The sequence below is a fragment of the Mesoplodon mirus genome, assembly GCF_964341445.2.
Source record: "Mesoplodon mirus genome assembly, chromosome: 2".
Classification (NCBI taxonomy): Eukaryota; Metazoa; Chordata; class Mammalia; order Artiodactyla; family Ziphiidae; genus Mesoplodon; species Mesoplodon mirus.
In genome coordinates this window covers 44,186,729-44,210,520 of record NC_138977.1, presented here as the reverse complement: position 1 = coordinate 44,210,520, position 23,792 = coordinate 44,186,729, and the positions used below count along the sequence as shown (strand labels likewise).

At 40.5% G+C, this 23,792-nt stretch overlaps 1 protein-coding gene across 3 annotated transcripts in view; it reads left to right on the top strand.

Annotated features, from left to right (window-relative positions):
- Positions 1 to 23,792, top strand: part of ANXA3 (annexin A3) — a 60,676-nt gene that overhangs the window by 19,441 nt on the left and 17,443 nt on the right. For all 3 annotated transcript variants that reach the window (XM_082638378.1, XM_082638376.1, XM_082638377.1), the window contains exons 3-10: positions 1,930 to 2,017; positions 6,046 to 6,140; positions 8,973 to 9,086; positions 12,564 to 12,654; positions 17,468 to 17,547; positions 21,382 to 21,438; positions 21,791 to 21,884; positions 23,198 to 23,293. In XM_082638378.1, coding sequence (XP_082494504.1) covers positions 1,930 to 2,017; positions 6,046 to 6,140; positions 8,973 to 9,086; positions 12,564 to 12,654; positions 17,468 to 17,547; positions 21,382 to 21,438; positions 21,791 to 21,884; positions 23,198 to 23,293 — 715 coding nt within the window. The remainder of the gene's footprint in view (positions 1 to 1,929; positions 2,018 to 6,045; positions 6,141 to 8,972; positions 9,087 to 12,563; positions 12,655 to 17,467; positions 17,548 to 21,381; positions 21,439 to 21,790; positions 21,885 to 23,197; positions 23,294 to 23,792) is intronic.

Below are 23,792 nucleotides of genomic sequence, written 5' to 3'. Positions count from 1 at the left end.
ATGGCTGAGCAGGTATTCCTGCCGATGGGGGAGGTTTGGTCGATGCATAATGCAGATACACAGTGCACAGTAGAGGGGAGAGAGGAGGCCAAAGGGCAGAAAAAAATGTTTATGTTTAAATTCTTCTTGTCTTGCCATAAAATATGAATTTTATTTCACAAAAGAGTCAGCCCAGGTGGTACCAAGACTACGTTTTAAGACAGACTAGGAATGGGCTGCAATGTTCAGAATTGCTTTTAAATTCTACTCCTTAACTAGCTATGTGGACTTGAGCAAATTCTCCAATCTCCTTAAATCTTGGTGTCTTATACGTGACATGGGTCATTCTTACTCATTCATCGGTGCTGTTGTGCAGGTTATAGTTAATGTATAAAAGGTGCCACAGTGCTGGGCACGAAGCACTCAAATGCTCCAATATTGTGATGGTTCTTCTAAAATGCCAGACAGGGAAGGTGGACAGATAAGGTAAACACGAAAGTTCATAAATGAATAGAACTGAAATGAAGCCATTTGGCTGTGTGAATCCATAAAATATTTATTAAGCCTTGAAAAAGAATTCTCCCAAGATTATGTTGAATTGACTGATTTCTTACAGGTGGTTTAGATCAGGCGCATTTACAATTAGTTTCTAACTTGTTATAATTACTTTTTTAGAATCAAAACTTTATTTTGGGTACTTTAAGATGAAACAATGTTGGATTGTATTGAAATAAATTGTTCAATCCAATCTATTGAATCAACAGACTATCATTTTTTTTACTGTGCCAGAACATTAATTTTCCATTCACTTTAATGTGACAAGATAATGTCCTTTCATGAAAATATTAAACACTTCAGGAGAGCCTAAATGAAGCCATATTAACACAAGACAACAGAGCCAATATCACTCAGTAATAGGATAGAAACATCAGTTAGAAAGAAAACATTGTCACTGTAGAGACAGACTTTTTTTTTTGTGGTACGCGGGCCTCTCATTGTTGTGGCCTCTCCCGTTGCGGAGCACAGGCTCCGGACGTGCAGGCTCAGCGGCCATGGCTCACGGGCCCAGCCACTCCGCGGCATGTGGGATCTTCCCGGACCGGGGCACGAACCCGTGTCCCCTGCATTGGCAGGTGGACTCTCAACCACTGCGCCACCAGGGAAGCCCTAGACAGACTTCTATTCAGAGTTAGGAAGTACCATATAAGTACATGTTTACTTGGATTTTTCTCAATTTCTCTTAAGCAGTTTTAAGATATTTTATTCCTTCTGTAGGATGGTCTTTCTCAGCTTACTGACAAGTTTCTAGTTTATGTGCTTAAAATTAGTATCATGGCATTTTTTACTTCCATGCTATTCTTGAAGACCTATGTCAGTGGAGCTTTCAGAAGGGAATTTATCTGCCACAATTGTACATCCATTAAACAAAGCTTAAGAACAGACAGTCCTAGTGGGGTTTTCATTTATGGATCCTTTGGTGTAGGTTTTCCCAAGGACAGTGGTCAACATTAATTAAAACATCTTGAAGTCTATAAACTGCAGTTACTTCTAGGTGAGATACAGTGAAGAGCTTTGAAGTATCACTTGAAAAAAGAAGATGTAGGAAATTTCCACTTTCTCACTGCTTTCATGCAGATATCACTTTAAAGCAAATATTCTTCAGAATCACCATGATTAACACAATTCACTGCTCTAAAGAATGAATGTTTTATATTTTCAATTTGTTACACAAGAGAAGAAAAAGAGAGGTCTTATTATAAATGTGGTAGCTGTCATATTGCCTGCATATCTAGGGTGGGGAGACTCTCTTGAACCACTCCTGAAGTGATAAGAAGGTGTGCAAATTATGGGTTTGTTGTGTGTTTCCAGTAGGCATATGGGAATATGCGTATGTAACATAAATAAAGATGTCACTTTGGACTATTGGGACTGTCAGATATTTTCTTCTAGGTTGGACACCAAGGGACAATGAGCGATTATCCCGGCTTTAGCGCATCAGTGGATGCTGAAGCGATTCATAAGGCAATCAGAGGAATTGGTGAGTGATGCTTTACAATTCCTTTTTTAATGTTGAAGCACATCAGGAAGTTAAAGCTAAAAATGCATGGGTTCAGGTTGCCAAGTTGCCTTACTCAATTAGAGAAATTATAAGGTACTTTAAAAAATTGTGAAATAATGTGGCAAAGTATAGGGAACCCAGCTTTATTATATCTTAATATTTGCCATGTTTACTTAATATTAAACACTACCCTGACCATCACTGCTACCAACAATCATCATCATCATCATCATCACCATAAATCATTATAGATACAGTCCCTGACGATTCTGCCTGGATCTCATTCCTACCTCATTCCCTAGAGATAAACAGCATTCTAAATTAGAATTTATTCCCATGAAACTTTTAATTCTGTACTCCATATGTATGTACCTATTGTTGTGCATGGGCTCAAACAGTATAAATTGAAATCCTACCATATGTTTTCTTCTGCAACTTGTTTTTTTGTCCCTTAACATTATGTTTTTGAGATTTATCCATGTTGATATGTTTAGCTCTAGTTCATTAATTTTTAACTGCAGAATAGTTTATTGAATTATTACATCATAAGATGGGAATAGTGAGGGAACACTTAAATTGCCTACAATTCTTTTCTATTACAATATAAAAATATTGCATTGAATAGTCATGCTTATGTCATGTTGTGCACATTTGCTAGCACCTCTCTAGAATATAGCAGTTGAAATGTCTGGGTTGAAGGTAATGTTCACCTCCAGATTAACTAGAAATTTTGCCACACTGCTCTCTCAAATAAATATGCAAATTAGTATTCCTGCCAGCAATATATGAGACTTCCTCTTTCTCCGTATTCTTACCAGTACTTACAGCAGTCATCCTATTCAGTTTTTCCAATTGAGTGGATCTAAAATTGTACCTCATTCTGTATCTCTTTCCTTCCTCCTCCCCATCCCCCATTATTGATGCAGTTAAGTATCCTTTCTTGTTTATTTTCTTCTTTTTCCATGAATTACACCTCTATATCTTTTATCCATTTTTCAGTTGGATTGTCTTCTTTGTTCTTGGCAAGAAAAAATTTTTACTTTTTAATTTAAAATTTGAAATTTATTTTTTAAAATAATTCTGGATACAAAACTTTTTTTTTTTTTTTTTTTTTTTTTGCGGTACGTGGGCCTCTCACTGTTGTGGCCTCTCCTGTTGCGGAGCACAGGCTCCGGACGCACAGGCTCAGCGGCCATGGCTCACAGGCCCAGCCACTCCGCGGCATGTGGGATCTTCCCAGACCAGGGCACGAACCCATGTCCCTTGCATCGGCAGGCGGACTCTCAACCACTGCGCCACCAGGGAAGCCCTGTAATTTTCTTTTAATATTGGCTACAGTAACTTTTATCGCATAGAAGTTTTTAATTTTAGTGAAATTAAGTTTACCAATATTTTTTGTAATGATTTTTACTTATTGTGTCTTTTCTATGATGAGCTCATAAAGATATCCTCCTGTATTTTCTCCCCCAAACTTTACAATCTTATTTTCCACACTGAGATCTTTAATCTGCCTGGAATTAATGTTTGTGAATGGCATTTAAATCTAATTTTATTTTTTCTCAAGTGGCTATGTAATTGTCCCAGTGCAATCAATTGAAGAGTTTATCCTTGCCACACTGATCTGTAATGCCACTGCTGTCCTATAAGTTTTGCTATTTTTCTGCTCTCTGTTACATTCCATTGGTCTGTTTGCCTCTCACTGTCTCAATATAACATTGTCCTAATTACTATTATGACTATTACATAATTATTATTATTTTATAATGACACTTAGTGTCTAGTAAGGCAAGAGATTTTCCTGGCTTTGCCCTGTCCTATGAATTTGAGGGTCAGTTTGTAAAGTTCCATGAATTATACTATTAAGGTTCATAATAGTAATTATACTATTACTATCAGTGTAATATTATTGTATTTCTGCCTCTTTAGTTTTTTTTATTGCTATTTTTAAATGAAAGTTATTTCTTTATCTATCTCTTTGACTGCCTATTTAAACACAGGGTTGAATAGACTTTTCCATGAAGTTAATGTCAATTTGAATGAATTAATGGTCTTTAAATTCTATCGCTTGTCTTTCTTCCTTAACATTATGTTTCTTCACTAATTTACACATTTTGGTTTGCAGGCCCGCTTTGAGAAGGAGGTTTTTGTTTGTAAGCACTACTCCCAACACCAAAACCAGGCGTCATGGTGGCATTTGCCTTAGGGACGTGTCAGATCCAGCCTCTGAACCATGAGACATCTTGGTTTACTTTCTGGTCTTGAGCATGTAGCACGTGCAGAAATAAGAGAGGAGAAATTGCCTGGTGTACAACCTACATGTAACTATGGGTAGTCAGTTATGTCTGGAGTCTAGTGGCAAAGGGTATAGAGATGCAGAGAAGGGGGTAGGAGATTAGAATATGAGGTGGGAGCTAGGTCCTAATTAACTGGTGCACAAGCTAAGGGGCTTAAACTTCATCCCGAAGGTTACAGAGAATCATTAGAATTTCAACCAAGGGACTGACATGATCTGATGCATTAAAAAAATTTACTTAGAAAAAAATTTTACTTAGGCAGTAATATACAGTATAAATTATAAGGGGGTCAAGTTAGGAGGCTATTGAAGTTTCTAAGTAAAATATGATGAGTGCACAGTGGCAGAGAAGAGGACAAATCCAAGAGATACAGGTGATTGTTACAGTGTAGAAAGTAAGGAAAAGAAGGGAGTATAGGATGACCCCCAGGATCTTTGGTTGGATGACTGCATCTATAGTGGTGTCCTTGGTGAGGGAACATAGGATGAAAGACAAGTTAGAGAAGAAATAGGATGAATCCAACCTGGAGCAGCTGACTTTGAGATACTTGTAGTTGGAGGTGTCTAGTCGTGCACCAATTCAGATACATTTATAGGTCCAAGTTGATAATCAGACTCACAGGGCACAATGAGGGTTAATCTAACTCTGTTTACTTAACTATGCAGAAGAATACAAGACCAAAGACCCAGTGGGGCAACATCTGTCACTAGGAGTCCCAGCAACTAATCAAGTACACCGTTTCTTTTGCCCTGTCATTCATGTAGAGTGTGTACCACTGCCATGGGTGTATGGAGCCAAGGTGTGTGGAGGCCACCTCAACACAGGGAAGTTGAGCCTTGAATTCCAATGGATCTTTTATACCATTCTAGTCATGCAGGCCCAAGACAGAAGCCAACTCACAGCCCCCAACCCAGGGGCAGTCCTCTACCACAAAGGAGCAGACACAACTTCTCACATTATCTTAATACTATAATTACCAAAAAAATAGTGACCTGGAGGTTGTTTTCAGGCAGGCCAACATCAGCCCTTTACTTGTACTTACAACAGGTGGTTAAGTATATGGGTCTGAAATGCCTGAAAGAGGTATGGACCACTGATAGAAATAAGTGTTTTGGATTAAGAGATTTGAGTTCAGATTCTTGCTGTGCCACTTAAAACCTGCCTGACTTTGGCAAGTGAGGTAAGTTTTCTAAATGTTAGTGTCTTAATCTTTAGAACAGCTTAATCATACCTACTGCCCAGGGCCCTGTGAATATTAACTATGACAATGAATAAAAGTGCCTAGTGTGTGGTAGGTTCTTGATAAATGTCAGTTCCTTTTTTTCTAGAGAAAAAAAATGACTTTTATATCAAATATGGAGATAGAAAGATATAAAGTGATAAGACAGTAACTGAACCTCAGAAGGATGAAGAAACCTACTTCAAAAGCAGTATGTTCTTTGTGCTACTTCCTCTGTCTGACATATGGATAGGAATATTTGGGCAATGATGGGTTTCTTCCCCCTAAACTATCCAAATAAAGTCAATTTTCTTTTCTAAAAGCCAAGCAATCAAAGAAATAAAGATGCCAACCTGGTAAGACCTGGAAATTAAAAATTAAAATGCCTTCCTCTCTGCATTTGTTTCAGACCATTAGTCATTTTTCTTTTGTTCACAACAGATATTAAGCATATTTGAGTTGATGGTGAATACAATTATTTTTGTTTCATTTAGGAACCGATGAGAAAACGCTCATTAGCATTCTGACTGAGAGGTCGAATGCACAGCGGCAGCTGATTGCTAAGGAATATCAAGCAGCATATGGAAAGGTAAGATTTCATTAACATAACAGGCAGTAAAGGGCTAATCACTAATGGATCAAGGCTGCTCCCATATGATTATGCCCACGGATCTTTTGTTTCAGGCCAAGTGTAACAGAAAGTACCCTATGTATCCAGTCAACAGCCTGGAATAGGAGTCCTGGTCTTTTCCCTTAACTGTCTGAGTGGCCTTGGACATGTTATTTGCTCCTTCTGGGCCTCAGTTATCTTCACCTGTTGAATAAGGAGAGTTGCCTTGGATCAGTGGCTATAAACCGGGAAGGATTTTGCTTCCCAGGAGACATTTGACAATGTCTCCAGACATTTTGATTGTCACAACTGGTGGGAGAGGGGGGGATGTTTCTGGTATCTCCTGGGCAGAGGTCAGGTATGCTGCTAAACATCCTACAGTGCACAACACAGTCCCCCACAATAAAGAATTATCTGATCAATTATCTGATAAATCCTGTCTTAAATGATCTTTAATTTCTCTTCCAACTTTAATATGTTTATGTAATTATAGACTTATTTTTTTTAATTTGTTCAGCAGATGAATATTTCTTCAGTACCAGAAACTATACAAGAACTATTCAAGAACATTTTGTGTGTCTTTTCCAAGCAGTTTATTTGTTCAATAATAAACTACTGTGTGTCAGGAGTGGGGTACTACTCTATGTCAGGAGATATTCTAGACATTGGAGATTCACTGGAATAAAAAGCAGAGCCTCGGGCTTCCCTGGTGGCGCAGTGGTTGGGAGTCCACCTGCTGATGCAGGGGATATGGGTTCATGCCCCGGTCCGGGAAGATCCCACATGCTGGGCCCGTGAGCCATGGCCGCTGAGCCTGCGCGTCCGGAGCCTGTGCTCTGCAACAGGAGAGGCCACAACAGTGAGAGGCCCACGTACTGAAAAAAAAAAAAAAAAGCAGAGTCTCCTCTCTTTAATGGACCTAACATTCTATTAGAAAAATAATAAATATACAAATAAAACAAATTCAGATATTGGTAGGTGCTATGAAAGTATTAAAATGGATGATATGAAAAAAAAAGGTGATATGCTAGAGAATGACTGGTGAATGGCTCCTTTAGATCATGTGGTGAAGAAACGTCAGTGACAGGTTGTTACCTTACTCTCAATGAAGACTAGACAATACTCAGGCTTCTGCTCTGCTTGATCTGGGGAAGAGCATTTCAGACAGAATGGCCAGCAAATGCAAAAGCCCTGAGGCAAAAACAAGCTGGGAGTACTTAAGAAACAGGAAGAGTTCTAATATGGCAGGAGTATAGACAGTAAAGGGTGACAGAGGGAAGAGATGAGGTTGAAGAGAGGCTTAGAACATGCTGGACCTTGGGATCTTGGTGCAGAGTTTAGATTTTATTCTAAGAACAATAGGGAACAATTGGAGGTTTGTAAGAAAGGAAATATTATAACCTAATTTATATTTTTTGAAGATTATTTTAGCTTCTGTGGCTAATGAACTGTGTAGGGGAAAGCGTGGAAACACAAACCAGTCAGGTATTGGGTCCAGAATTGAGAGTGTGTAGTGACCATCCAAGGCAGCTGAGGCATCACCTGACAGTGTTCTCTGAGCCCCTGGGCTCCATTAAGACACCCTTCTCTGGGTTCCCTTTGTTAGATACTTAACATATTATATTGAAACTTAACTTTGACTATTTCTGTTTTTCTCATTAGGGAGTGATTTCCTAGGGGTAAGGATTGTGTCTAACTCACCAATTAAGTGCCTAACACAGAGCAGGTGCCCCGTAAACTTTTGTCAACTTAACTGAATTGCCAAGCTTCTGGGCAAGGCAGCATACTCATGTACAGGGATTGTGAGCGATCCATTGGCCTTTCAGGATTTCCAAAATATGGAGGAAGGATGGAGCTGAAGGGTGACACCCATGTCTCACAGTGGGACAGAATGAGAGCATGTGAAGTAAGATTCAGTTGGAAAGTCTTGGGTTGAGGACAGATAGGGGTGGAATTTAGCATTTGGAGAGGAAACACCCCATGATGACTACAGTGGCTCCATCCCATTTGTTTTGGCAGGAGCATGCCCCTGCTGGGCCCCCAAGTGTCATGGAAGATGTTGGTCTGTACCCACATTGTCATAGCAGTCTGGGAGGCTTCCAGCCTCTGTTTCAGAGCTGAAAATAATCAAGAGCAGGAAATATAATTATTCAATAACACTCTTTTGGATATCAAAAACAGAAACCATGTTACCTGCCTTCAAGCAGGGGAGATGGACTGTACTTATGTAATGTATGAAAACACTCCTGAAGGAGAGCATCAGTAAGTAAGGTCCCCCTATTACTACATTTCGGGTTTCCCCTACTGTTGCCAGAAAACTGCTTTTGATGCTTCCTAGTTCCACGCTCTTACCAGAGGCAAATGACCAAGCACTGTCTTCCCTCCCCTTTTCCCTTCAAAACTCTTTGGCAGTTACTGAGAAGCAAGGCAGGATTAGAGCACCTCCCAGTGAAGCTGGGTGTGAATTACGGGGCTTCTCCTCCCCTTCCTCTTCCCTCACCCCAACCCAAGCATTGAGAGCATCAAGGGCCTGGGAAATGCATTTTAATACACAGTTCCTATCTGGCCCTCAGAGAACCTTCTTCACTGGCTTCCCTTCAGAAAACTATCTATAAAACAGAACATTTTGGAAGTGATCATAAAATGCAGACTAATATCCATAGAAATATTTTCACCATTTCTGTTTATCTCCTGTGGATGGGCATGTTTTTGTCTGAATTCATACATTCGTGTTTGTCTTTCACTAGGTGACTTTGGAGGAAGAGAAAGGAGAAGTATTTCATACTTTTCTCTTTGGGTTTTTAATTTTAGAAACTGAAAGATGACTTGAAGGGTGATCTCTCTGGCCACCTTAAGTGTCTCATGGTGGCCCTCGTGACCCCACCGGCAGTGTTTGATGCGAAACAGTTGAAGAAATCCATGAAGGTACGAGACCTGCACAAGCTGTTTCTGCCCAGCACTTGATTATCAGAAAGAGTGACTTTCTTCTGGTGCACACTTGAGATATGGGTGTAAATGTGATGGATTTGGAGATTCTGTGCTCTCCAATTAGTAGAATAACCCTGAAATGGGAAGCAGTTGTGGGACCTTAAGCCCACATGTTCCTGGCCTGAAAGGATATGGTCAGAGCCTAATTTTGTTTGTTTTTTTGACCTGAGGTGTCAAATTCTTAATTTTGTTGTTATTGAGTCAACGGCACCATCATTAACCCCATTGCTTAGGTCAAAAACCTAGAACTATCCTTGATCCCTTGCCTTCTCTCACACTTCAAAGCTCCCAAATCTATCAGCAAGCCCATTAGCTCCACTCCAGAATCCATCAAAAATGTGTGCATGTCCCTCCTTCCAGATCCATTGCTTTCATTCCCGTTCAACCATTATCATCTCTTGACTGGACCATATCAGTATCCCCGGAACTGGTCCCTTTGCCTCTATTTTTGCCCTCCTCAAATCCATTCACCACAGAATAGCCAAAATTATTTGTATAAATTTACTTTTAGAATCAGATTATACTATTTACCTGCATAAATCTCCAGTGGTTTTGACTACTGAACATCCAAACTCCTTATCATGACCTTCATCACCCAACAGAGTCTGGCTCCTGTCTATCTCTACGGCTTTTTAAAATTCTGTCTGTATCAGTCAGAATTCCCCAGAAAAGCAGAACCAGTAGGCAGGAGGTATAGAGTAAGAGACTGATTGCAAGGAATTGGTTACACGATTATCCAGCTTGCTAGGCAAATCTGAAATCTGTAGGGCAGGCTGGAACTCTTAGCACAAGCTGGAGCTCCTGCCCACAGGTAGAATTTCTGCTTTTTCAGAGAAGCCTCAGCTCTGCTCTTAATTAAGGCTTTTTGACTGAATTAGGCTCACGTAGAATATCTAAGGTACTCACCCTTACTTAAAGTCAATTGATAATGGACTTTAGCTACAAAATACCTTCAGAGCAACACTGGATTACTGTTTGATTGAATAACAGGACTGTAGCCTGGCCAGATTGACACATAAAACTGATCATCACACCCTCTCCTCCACTGCCGGCCACCCCAATTCAGTGCTGTAGCTGTACTGGCCTTCTCGCTGCTCCTTGGACATTCTCAGCTTATTCCTATCTTGAGGTCTTTATATGTGACATTCTTTCCCTCAGGAATGATTTTCTTCCAGATATTTTCTATTAATTCATTCAGTTTAATTTTTTAAATCGCTATCTATTACTATCTAAAATTATCTTGTTAATTTTTTGGTATTTTACATGTTGGTATTTTACGTATTTGGTGTTTTGTTGATTTACTTTTTTTTTTTTTTCCATCCAATTGAAAGGCAAACCTCCATCATATCAGGGAACCTCATCACTCGAGGAACCTCCTCTCTTCCTAGAGGAAAGCCTGCAATGAGATAGGTGCTCAACATATTTGTTGACAGGAAGGAGGGAAAGGAAGGAGTCCAGGTCTGAAGCAAGGTTCTGCCTTCCCATCAGAGACAGGAGTTATTTTCTTTTCTGTGGAAGAGGTGTGATGGCAAGAAGTAGATGGCAAGATGGAATTAAATGTACAAGAGATTTATTGGGGGAAATCCTTGTGAAGGATAAAGAAGAGACAGAGCAGGGTAGGTGGGGTGAAACTTCTGACTGCAGTACAGGTCTGACACCTGTGAAAGGAGAGAGGGACGGAAGAGCCTCAGTCTGTAGTGCTGCTGTAAGAAAGCCACGGCAAGCTGATGGGGAGCCCCTGAGCAAAGTGTGCCCTTTGGAGGGTCCTACGTGGGGCAGGAATGGCCCAGCTCCAGTTCCCCTTCCATGCGCAGTCATGGCTGAGAGCAGCCTGGAGAAAGCATGACCTTAGTGTGAACTGTGTGACAGATCCAAAGGTGTGGCAGTTGGAGGCTGCCAACTAACTACATTCTTGGCAGTGTATTCTCTTGACATGAAATCTCAGCAGGGCATTTCTATGGCTGTCACATGGGGGAGAGTTTAGCAGGTGAAATGGTAAGAATTAGATTCGCCAGCAAGGATTAGAAATGTTTCCCTCTTATGTAAAAGAATTCCAAAGGAAGCAACCCAGACCTGGGTATCATGGAACCATCATTATCAGACCTTCAGTCTTGAGGTTCTGCCATCTTCAGCCTGTAGATTCCGCTTCTTGGCTAGATGGCAGCTCAACATCCAGCCATTATATCTTTATTGCAGTCAACTGAAAAAAGTAAGAGACAAAGACGTGTTCATCCTTTCTCTTTAAGGACTCTCTGAAATTGTACGTGATGCTTCACATATATTCCATCGATCAGAATTTAGTTATATGGATAAACCTATCTCTAAGGGAAGCTGAGAAATATGCTATTTATTTGTTTAGCTTTGTGCTAAGTTAAAAAATGGGGGTTCTATGACTAATCAAGGAAGATAAAAGAGATACTGGATCTTCTCAGTTTTGCCCTAAACCTAAAACTGCTCTAAAATAAATCAGGAGCTTGGGATTAACATACACACATTACAATATATAAGATAGATAACCAGCAAGGACCCACTGTATAACACAGGGAACTCTACTTAATAATCTGTGATAACCTATATGAGAAAAGAATCTGATAAAGAATGAATATATGTTTATGTATAACTGAATCACTTTGCTGTACACCTGAAACTAACACAACACTGTAAATCAGCTATACTCCAATAAAATTTTAAAAAAGAACAACCAAAAAGCCCAAAAAAAGTTTATTTAAAAATAAGTAACTAACAAAATAAATAAATAAGTAATTTGAAAAGGAGAGCTATTGGGGGGAACTAGGAATCTGTCACAGAGGGACAGAATTCAGCCTCTTTTCTTCTGCTACGTCGGCCTTATTTGGTCAAGTCCTAACGTAAATGGCTTCTGTTGAAGTCTCAGTGTGATTCAGTGACCTCAGTATAAACCAAGACGCAGGAAACACTAGTCCCCAAACCAACTAGGCTCATGACATACATTACTGAGGCTTTAAAAATCTCCCTGAATGAAGAGGAGGATCCATGCTGACCAACCAGGTGCATTGGTACAAGAATGGTCTCATTCAAAAGAATTGCAGAGCCCTTTCTAAATACAATGACATATTTGAATGCTCACTTTTGGTACTGAATGACATAGGCTTTCCCGTTATACTACTTCTTCCTGGAATTATTCAAAGGAGTTTTACACTAGAGTAGGACATTTTCTTTAGAAGCGTAATATCAGTTAACTTCAGATGATTCATGTTATTTTAATACTAAAATATATGGAAAATTAGAAAACCACTTTAGAGCAATAGAGGACCTTATGTTGATTGACTAAAAACTGTTCTTTTCACCTATAGAAAACAAGATGTTAAGACCGCAATGCATGAAACTAGGTTTTTTTTAAAGTGTTCTAAAAATAGATTTCCTTTTTCTTCTTAGGGCACGGGAACAAATGAAGATGCACTGATTGAAATCTTAACCACCAGGACAAGCAGGCAGATGAAAGAGATTGGCCAAGCCTACTATACAGGTGATCTTATTTTCTGCTTACCTTTACCCCTGTTCACACCTATAGGAGCCAATGCTGCCTTTCCCAGAAACCCACCAATCTTTCCTCACAAGTGGTTTTGAGGGAAGCAAGACTAAAAAGGAAGACACATTCTAAAATGGGCTAAGGACTGTGGATTTTTGAAGAAAATTTTAGTATGATCTGAGCTGGGAACTGCTACATAACAATGGCATTAATGCTTTGCATTTATAACATTACAGCTATAGTGGATTTCACTCTCAGCTATCACTGCTTAATTGAATCAACCATTTTCATCAATGTAAGACACTCAAATCATTGTATATTCATATTATGTGTTAAAAACCGCTCATGATTTTTGGTGTGGGAAATTAGATGAACCATTTAGAGGATGTGTTGAGCATGTGGCTTCAGTATAATTAGCTAAAGCCCTAATAGTCTGTTAGCTGTGTAAAAAGTAGAAAGCCCCTGCAATGCAATTCTGACACTAACAACCCACGGTTAGGGTGACTTCACAGGTTAAGGGCACAGTCCCCACAAAACTACTCCGACTTCAAACACCAGCCACAAGCTCAGGTGTTCCCAGGCCACATGCGCTTCTGACCAAATGGCAACAGATTCTTACTAGCCCCTCAGGTTCAAGAACTCACTAGAATGGCTCACAGAACTCAAGAAAGCTCTATACTTACAATTATGGTTTTCTATAAAGAATGTAAATAAAGACTGGTGGAGTGAAGAGATGCATAGGGAAAAGTCTGGGAGGGTCCTGAACGCAGAGCTTCCATGTCTTCAGGGTGCATCCCCCTCCCAGCCCAGCCCTGTCTAACTGCCAGCCAGGGAAGCTCACTTGATCTGTGGTGTCCAGGGTTTTTAGTGGGGTTTTATTACACAGTCATGATTGACTCCATCCCTGGCCATGTGACTGAACTCCATCTTTAGTCCCCTCCTCCCGCTAGATGTCAGACTGATAGCATGTGGCTCAAAGCCTTAACCCTTTAGTCACATTGGTTGATCTTTCTGGTGTGACCAAGCTCCATCCGGAGTCATCTTGTTGGCATAAACTCAGGTGTTTTTCAGGGCACCCTTCATGAATAACAACGAAATTCTTATTATTGGGGAAATTGTAAGCATTTAGAAGTTACCTCCCAGGAGCCAGGGACAAAGACCAGCCCAATTCTTATTAAACAACTCCCTGTCACCACCTCCAAGTACCTTAAGGGAGCCATGGTTTCTATGTTTTTGTATCAGGGTGGTCAGCTGTGTATTAGGAAACTTCTGCGGTAGGAAAGGTACAAAAAATGGATATACTGGCCCCCAGATGGGTGTTAAAGAGGTTACTTTGAGAAATTTCCATTAGAAGGTAAATAGCTCAATGATAGGTAAGTGCCTGTTTTATTGTTGGTATGCTAATGAGGTATAGTCAGAAAAACAGAAACGCACTAGGTATTTTAACAGAGCGAATTTAATGTAGAGAATTGCTTAAGTACATTTTTGGAGGACTGAAAAAGCAAAACGGAAACACAGCTCAGAGGTATAATCCCCAGGTATAATCCTGGGACGACAAAGGAAGAGACGGGGATTTTCAGAAACTAGAAGCTCAGAGGAGGGCACCACTTTCTGGTGTTGGTACTTCAGGGACTCAGAGGAGAGGCCCTAGGAATTGGAGTTCAGATCTCTGTGAAGGGAAAGGGCCTCCATCTAGCTGGAGCTAGTACCTCCATGGGCATGTAAACAGGTGACTTGTTCTAGGAGCCTGGAGCCAACTGCTGCTGTCAGGGTGAAAGCCTGTCACTGGGTTGACACTGATGTGAATCACAAGCCAATAATAGCATGTCCTTCCTTCCTCCTCCTGCCTTCCATCTCATCTCCCTCTACTTCCCCCATTGGTGGAAACTGACAGGGAGGTGGAGGATGGGGGATAAAAGAGAAATGTTATTTGCAGTGTCCCAACCCCAGCTCCACAAAGCAAGGTACAGAAGGGCAAATTTGGGGTAGATGAGATAATTGCTTAATAATGGGCACAAATGGGTACATTGTAGGTGTTTCACATATTTGGTTCCCTCAGTTCAACAAGATGTACATGTAAAAAAATCATCAGATCCAGGGGCTCTACCCCCAGATGCTATGTTACTTCCTTGTGTTTCTTAGAAGAGTTACTGCTCCATGAGTTGACTGGCCCCAAGATTCTCCCTGGAGTTCAGCATTTATGTACGAACAACCCTAGGATGTAAGCTCTATGAAGGGGGCGATTTTTGTCTGTTTTGCTCACTGCTGTATCTCCAGTGCCCAGAACAGTGGGGGATAAATTCAAATATTCATTGAATGAATATCCTTAAGATTGAGATCTGGGATCTTAAAAGCCAAGTGAGTGTCGTAGCATTTAGGACTGTTGTTTTGCAAATCTGACAAGTGGTCATTGTCAAAGTTACCAGATGCTCTGATATTTGTGTGAGTTAAGTTCTCTAAGGCTACAAGGAATTGAACTGCATCTAGGTCCCCTTGGTAAGTAGGGATTCATGATACACAAGAAGTAAAAGAAAGAAATAGTCTCAATCAGGTGTAGCCAAGCTGTACAGAGATTCAGGACACAGCTAGGGACCCAGCTGTCTAGTCACTCCCTCAGCATCAGACATCCATTGCTCCCTGTACACATCTTCATCCTAGTAACTCTTTGCCCTCCCTCTCTGCCTCTACTGTTCTTGACGCCACCAAGAAACTTCTCTTCCCTTACCACATGACGTTTGTCTACTCAAGGTTTCTATTTGCCCATGGTTTCTGGCTGTTATTCTTGACTTGTGTCTTGTGCCTTATTTCTGGGGGTCTTTCCACTTCTTTGTTACTCTTTTTAAAAAATTCTGTACATCTCACTCCCTAAGAGAAGATTCAGTGGGCTCAGAAAGGCACTGTCTAGTAGAGAGCCTTCTTTTGAGCAAAGTTCTCCCACCAGGTCACCTTGTAGACAGCTGGCCACTTATAGTCAGATGCCAGCCCTGATGCAGTCAACTGTAGCAACAGTGATGGCATCATGTAATGTGCAGTGGTGACCCATGCATTAGAAATCCATCAGGGGACCTATCAACTTGGCCCTCATGAAAGGACCAGGCATACTGAGTGGCTCACACACTACAATGATACAATAGCACCTAAATTAATAGAGAACTAAATTCTGAACTCTTTCCAGTATTCTAAAGAGAGAGAGAACATTGAATCAGGATCAAGAACTCTAAGTTCAGCTTCTGCACTATTCAAACATTGTATCTGTTTTTCTGTACCCTATTGTCTCTCAAAATGCATAAGGTAGTTTTCAACTTGCATCGAAATAATTTTCATATTTTTAGTCTAGTTTCCTGCAAAATACCTGGGGTAGAGGAGAGGCGTGGGAGGCTGTGTGAGACTCATGTAGATAATTTTAAAATTATAAAATACTTCCCCAAATTCTAACAATTGAGAGCTTAATTTTTTTGGCTTGATATTTTTAAATCAAAAAAAAAATTTCATAGAGTGAAGGAAGGAGAGATGTAACAATAACATGACTATTAGGGAAAGTGATGCCTACTAAATGTTATTATTACTTAGATAAATAATCTCTTTATAGTGGATTTTGTTTACTTCAATTGCTCTGGAAATTATAGATTTCATAAAAAGAGACTTATTAAAATCACACTGGAAGAATTTCTCTCTCAACACAGTTCTTTTTATTAGATAATCTCACATCACTTTCTATAGTTGTCTTTTACTGATTTGAAAGGACAAGCATTCATATGACTAATTTTATAGCGGTCTTGAGGATGATGCAGGTGGAGTTCAAATAGCCACCTGGTGTCAGCTGCATCCAGGTATACAGTGGCTCGAAGAGAATCACTGCTCCATGGGTGGAGCAGAACAGAGATTTAAAATTCAGTGGACACTGCACATCACAGGCTATGCAAAAGGAGCTACAACTATTCAGTACTAAAATATGCAAACACACAGTTGGCATTTGTATGGGGAAACAGTATGTGTTTGGGAAGCTTTCTTACTTTTGAGAGCTATCAAATAATACATTCTAACTGTATGCGTTAAGATTAGGGTTAGAGTCAATAAAACAGAAAAATAGCAGTGGTTTAAATAAGATAAACATTTATTTATCTCATATGTAGAAGCAGTCTGGAGATAGGCAATTCTAGGACTGGCATGACAGCGCCTCAAAACTTTCAGGAACCCAGGCCCCTTCCTGCTTATTTTTATGCCATTGCTCAGATATAGTCCTGCATAGACCAAGATGGCTGCCCAAGCTCCAGGGATCAATCTACACACCAGGCAGTAGGATGGAGTAAGGGACTAAGATTGGCATGAGCCATCATTAAGGAGATTTCCCAGCAATGTCACGTAGGTCTACCTACATTTCATTGCCAAGAGGAGAGCTGAGAATGTGGTCTTTAAGCTGTGTACATTATATCTTGCTTAAGGCCAGGGCTCTATTCCTATGGAAGGCAGACATAATAGAAATTGGAAGGCAAACTAACAGCTTGCCCATCCTAGCTTTCTCACTATACCTGCTTAGTGCCTTTGTCAGATAAAATGAACCATGATTTGATCCAGAATGGCAGTTGTTTCTATTCTTGTGCATCTATCACACCCCACACTGCAGTAATAGTTACAAGAAGAATGTATCCATATCAGAAGAGCACTAAAAGATTTTTTTAAGAAAGAAGAAACAAGATTTATTTTATCAGGTACTCATTCCTTGCCAATGTTGACATTTTAAGCTTTTCTGTGTTTTATAATAATATTTTTTAGTTCATCAAGGCTTAATTTCATTCTTATCTGGTTTCAGTGTATAAGAAGAGTCTTGGAGATGAAATTAGTTCTGAAACATCTGGTGACTTCCGGAAAGCTCTGTTGATTTTGGCAAATGTAAGGTTTTATTTTTTTACTTTTGAAGTCCCCAATAAGCTGCACAGTCAATAATAGTTTTTAGGGTGTTTGAAAATAACCAAAGTGAGACGATGAGATTGCAGTTTTCCTTATGAAATGATTTGTTCATCTTACATTTGCATTGCCACCACGCAGTATAATATTTAACCACCCTCATAAAGGTGTAACATAGTGATGTAACCAAAAAAATCTTGTTTTGTTTACTTGTTTTGTTTACAGTATATGGATTAGATGTATTTTGATCAGGTTTCCTAATACATTAGAAAATGTTCTGTACCTTCATCTGGAAGGGAGATAATTGTTCATTTCCATTTTGTCTCCATTTTTAAGAACATGTTGATTTTCTTCTGGACTTGAAAGAATATATATTTCTTTTGGTAGCACTTAAATTAAGTAGGAAGCGTGATACAGATGAATTATCTTCAGAGATGGGTATATCAGTCTCAGGATGAAAAAAATGTGGCTTGCTGGAACTTCATCCTTGCCCCCTTTGGAAGAGCTGCTAAACCATTCATCACCACGTGACCAAATGAGACCACACCTTGCCGTCTCTTCTTAGGAGGCTCTTGGTTTTATAAAAAAGGTGGTGAGGTCAAGGATGAGATAGAGTCATAGGTGTGTGTAAGAGAGGAAATGATTTAAGCCCTATCTCAACAGCCTCTTTCAGCTGGTTTACACAGCCCTTAATGTGTGAGAAAATCCCAACAACCATCCCAGCCTGAGGGTTGAAGCAGCACTTGGCAAAGTGAGGCATTATGCCACTAAGGAACAGTTTATCCTAATTATGGTTTCAGTTGTTTCCAATGGTGACAACCTTATGACGTTTGAACCTACAAACCCAACTGATGAGGTATCGCTGCAAACATACGATCCCACAGGTCTGTGTTCATAAGTGCAGATCTGCTTGTGTGCACGTGAGCACACACGCCCACAGAAGGCAGTGGAGAGCAAGGCTCCTGGGCAGGGTTTCAGAATAAGACCCGGAGTCTGGTGCTGCTCTGCTGCCTGCTAGCTTTCTATGCTGAGACGAGTTACCTTAAGTCAAGCCTCAAAGCCTTCATTTCACATCTGTACAATTAAAATAATAACAGTACCAGCCTCAGAGCGTGTTGTGAAGATTAAGAGAGAAAGAGTGTGAAATACTTAGCACAGAGAAAGTTATCAATACATCAATACGTGGTGGTGCTGGCTTATTGTAATTAATACCAGTGATCATCCGCGTTTTTATTATTGGAGCAGAGTGAATGATGAAAGGAGAACAAGAAGGCGGCAAACTAGGGATGACTAGTTAGAGCAGAGTAGCAGCAGCACTGAAAGAAACCGAGAAAAGAACTCATGCAGAAGTCAGGCAGGCCGGGGCTTCCCTGGTGGCGCAGGGGTTAAGAATCCGCCTGCTGGTGCAGGGGACATGGGTTCGAACCCTGGTTCGGGAGGATCCCGCATGCCGCGGAGCATCTAAGCCCGTGCACGGCAACTACTGAGCCTGCGCTCTAGAGCCCGTGAGCCACAACTGCTGAAGCCCATGTGCCTAGAGCCCGTGCTCCGCAACAAGAGAAGCCACCACAATAAGAAGCCCGCGCACCGCAAGGAAGAGTAGCCCCTGCTCGCCGCACCTAGAGAAAGCCCGCGGGCAGCAACGAAGACCCAACGCAGCCAAAAATATATAAATTAAAAAAGAAAAAAAAAGAGTAGTTTAAAAAAAAAATCAGGAAGACATACAAAGACCTAATGTTTGCAAATAGAAACAAATGCATTTTTAAATTTTTTATTTATTATTTATTTATTTATATTGAAGTATAGTTGGTCTACAATATTATATGTTACAGGTGTACAGTATAGTGATTCACACTGTTTAAGGGTTATACTCTATTTATAGTTATCATAAAATATTGGCTATATTCCCTGTGTTTTATAGTATATCCTTAGAGTGTGTTTTATACCTGATAGTTTGTTCCTCTGACTCCCCTACTCCTATAATGCCCCTGCCCCCTTCCCTCTCCCTGCTGGTAACCACTAGTTTGGAACAAGTGCATTTTTAAAGTATTATAGCCAAATGTTTCACCTATAATTTGCAAAATAATTCAAGCAATCTTCTTTTCCTTCTCCGTCTCCCATCTTGCTAGAATGTGCTGAATTATTTGTGTACAAGCACACGCACTTAGCCACAGAGCCTTCAACAGTAGAGTTAGTGGGGAATCTTTGAGGTTTTGGTTTATTTTAATAGACTTTATTTTTTAGAGCAGTTTTAGATTTGCAGAAAAATGCAGCAGGAACTACAGAGAGCTCCCATATGCCCCTCCCCCCATCACAGTGAGCCCTGTTGTTAACATCTGCACTAGTGTGGTCCATTGGTTATAGCTGATGAATGAATTAGATGATGAATGAATGGCAAAAGAATTAGATGATGAATTAGATGATGAATGAATGAACTGACACATTATTATTTTTTTCTTTTTTTTTTTTTTTGCGGTACGCGGGCCTCCCACTGTCGTGACCTCTCCCGTTGCGGAGCACAGGCTCCGGATGCGCAGGCTCAGTGGGCACGGCTCACAGGCCCAGCCGCTCCGCAGCATGTGAGATCTTCCCGGACCGGGGCACGAACCCGTGTCCCCTGATCGGCAGGCGGACTCTCAACCGCTGCGCCACCAGGGAAGCCCAACACATTATTATTAACTAAAGTCCATAGTTTACATTAGGATTCACTCTTCATGTTATACATTCTATGGGTTTTGACAAATGTGTAATGTCTTGTGTCCACCATTACGGTATCATACAGAATGGTTTTACTGCCCTAAAAATCATCTGTGCTCCAGCTCTTCAGCCCTCTCTTTCTCCCTCTGAACGCCTGGGAACCAGTGATCTCTTTATCTCTATAGTTTTGCCTTTTCCAGACTGTCCTATAGTTGGAATCATACAGTATGCAGGCTTTTCAGACTGCCTCTCTTCATGGCTTGATAACTCATTTCCTTTTTATCACCGAGTACTATTGCACTGCATGGATATGCCACAGTTTATTCACCTGTTGAAGGGCAGCTTGGTTGCTTCCAAGTTTGGGCAATTATGAACAAAAGCTTCTGTAAACATTCATGTGAAAGTTTTTCTGTGGACATTAGATTTCACCTTATTTGGGTAAGCGTCAAGGAGCACAGTTGCTGGGTCGTATTGTAAAAGTATGTTTAGTTTTGTAAGAAACTGCCAAACTGTCTTCCAAAGAGGCTGTCCCATTTTGCATTTCCAACGGCAAGGAATGAGATTTCCCGTTTTTCCACATCCCTGCCAGCATTTGGTGTTGTCACTGTTTAGAATTTTATCCATTCTAATTGGTGTGTAGGGGTATTGTTTTAATTTTCAGTTCTCTAATGGCCTATGATGTTGAGTACCTTTTCATGTGCTTTCTTGCCATCTGTGTATCTGATGTCTAGTCAGATATTTTGCCCATTTTTAATTGGGTTGTTTGTTATCTTATTGTTGGGGTTTAAGAGTTCTTTATATGTTTTAGAGACAAGTCCTGTATCAGATATGTGTTTTCAGATATGTGTTTTCATATATTTTTCTCCCAGTGTGTGGCTTGTCTTTTGATTCCATTAAGACATTTGAGTTTTCAGGGGAAGAAACTGTGGCTCAGAAAACTGTGATTTGCTACAGGTTTCATGGCTAGTCGGTGCCAGAACGAGAGCCCCAAGTGCCTGATTCTTTTGTGCTGCGTGGTTGCCACTGAAGAAGCAGCTCTAAGATGCCCTGCTGGTTGGAATGCCAAGTGATGGAATTTTTATTTTTAAAAGGATTGCCCTCACTTTTATCTTCCCTGTCTAGGGCAGAAGAGATGAGGGTCTGAAAGTGAATGAGCAGCTGGCCAAAGAGGATGCCCAGGTCGGTAACAGAGCAAAGAAAACATCTCCTTTAACAATTCTCCCTCCTGACTGCGTTCTCACTTCCACGGCACCAGCTGGGGTCATGCTGTCTCCTATCCTGTCTGGAGGAGAAGCCTGACACCTGGGGATCCCCTAACCCCACCTTTCTGCCTTCCCCAGTGGTGGTTATTATTCCCCTGGCTCCTGCCACACAACTGTCAGATTTCCAGTCCACTAAAAGTGAGAGACACGGATTATCGATGATCTCAATGACCTGTAAAATAAACTTGCCCCTCTTCTCATTCCACCTCCTCAGAAAGAGACAGAATTGGGTCTGTAATAACATTTAAGTCTTCTCCCTTGTCCAACAGATTCTCTATAATGCTGGTGAGAACAAATGGGGCACGGATGAAGATGCCTTCACTGAGATCCTGTGTTTAAGGAGCTTTCCTCAACTGAAACTGAGTATGGACTCGCATTACAACCCTTTTTTGCACTGTATTGTTTTTGCAAATATTTCAAGGTTTAACATACATAGTTCTGGAAAACGAAGTGAAAAATTGTGATGGCTTTCCCATTTTTATGTACAAACATTTCAGGAAACAACCTGGGGGGTGGGAGTGGGAGGGATGGCAGGGAGAAGAGAGGAGCAGCTCTCTGGGGTGAGAGCAGAGAGGAGTGTTCCTGTGGGATGGAGGAGCCTGACTGCACTGCTTCCAGCCCATCTCTTGCCTAGTTAGCCACTTTCCAGGAAAACTAGGCATTGCGGGTGAGTCTTTGTTAATGCATTAATGCAGATTAACATTCAGCTTTTTCTGATATGAAGGTAAATGGGTGGGGGGGAACTCTTTTTATCAGACCAACTATTACATGGAACAGCTAAGCACCCACCCCTTCACTCATGCATCTCTCTGAGTCATTCTGGAAGCAACGGCACCCAGAAGCCCAGATCTCCACTTATTAGGGACATCTGACTGTGGCTTCCCAGTGCTGGTCTAGAGAACAACCACAGTGATGACTACGCTTATGCCGAGTTCATGGGAAAATGAGGAAACTTGGGCATTAAAATTTCATCCTTTTTATAAAATAATGGCAATAGTATATTATAGTTGCTTTATGGATGTCTTTATTTGAAAAATAAAAACCAAACAATCCTAGATCTCTCCCCAAATTTTCTTTTTTTGAAATTCACTTGGAAAAAATATACTTGGCTTACAAAGTATGCCTACATGCTCGGTGACGTATGTACAGGTTTTGCTTTTGGGCAAATGTTGATCAAGTACTTTGAATGCCTTCTAGTAAGTATGAAGTAGGCTATGCTGCCTTAGGGAATGATTTACTCAGCACAAAGAAATCTTCATAATTAAGATTTCTTTAGCAGATTTAAAACATATTTGACTCATGACCACATTGTTTCCCAGGTGCTGCTATAATTTAAAAGTAGCTTACCTTACTAGATAAATTATTTACCTTTTAACCTTTCAGGCTATTTTAAATGCTTACAGCCTGGGAATGGGGAGGGAAAAGAGGAGAGAGAGAGAGAGATTGATCATTGAAGAAAATGGCCTATGAAGTTCAGGTTTTATTGTAGATGACATTTTTTAAAAGTAATAAAAAAACAAAAACTTCTGTGCTGAGTTTTTGATGGTTTAAAGGAGTTTTTGAGCTTGCCACTTAATAGCTTGATTTGCTGCATATCAAATCAAAAACCACAATATATTCAAGTGTGGTCAACTGGGATACTTTAAATGTTTTTGTGATGCTGGTTTTTTTTTTAGCATTTGATGAATACAGAAATATCAGCCAGAAGGACATTGAGGACAGCATAAAAGGAGAATTGTCTGGGCATTTTGAAGACTTACTGCTAGCCATAGGTAAGCCCTTGAGTGCTTATAAACTGAGTTACTTTGCACTTGTTTTAAATAAATCTCAAGACTAGCTCTTTTCACCTCAGAATCCTGACTGATTTCATCCTTATGCTCCTCACAGACCTCAGCACAGTCCATGGTACACACAATATGCTCAACAAATATTGTTAAATGGAGGCCGGAAGAAGTTATCTTTTTAGGTCTTCCTTTGCTGTTTAACTCTGTATTTGTCTTGTTACCACGTTTGGATCATCAACTCCTTGAGAGAGAAAAATATTACATTCTTACTGGCATTTTTATGGAGCCTGTTGAAAACACAGACCTAAGCCCATGTGGTAATTCGTCATATTTGGTTATTTTTGGCAGTGGCCTCCCAAAGTTAAACTCAGGTCAGAACTACAGATCTCCTCCCTCTTGGTGATGCGAACAGGGACTATCAAAAAGAAAAGAAGTCCCAGACTGAATCTGTTCCTGGAGAGACACATGGATTAACAAGCAGACAAAA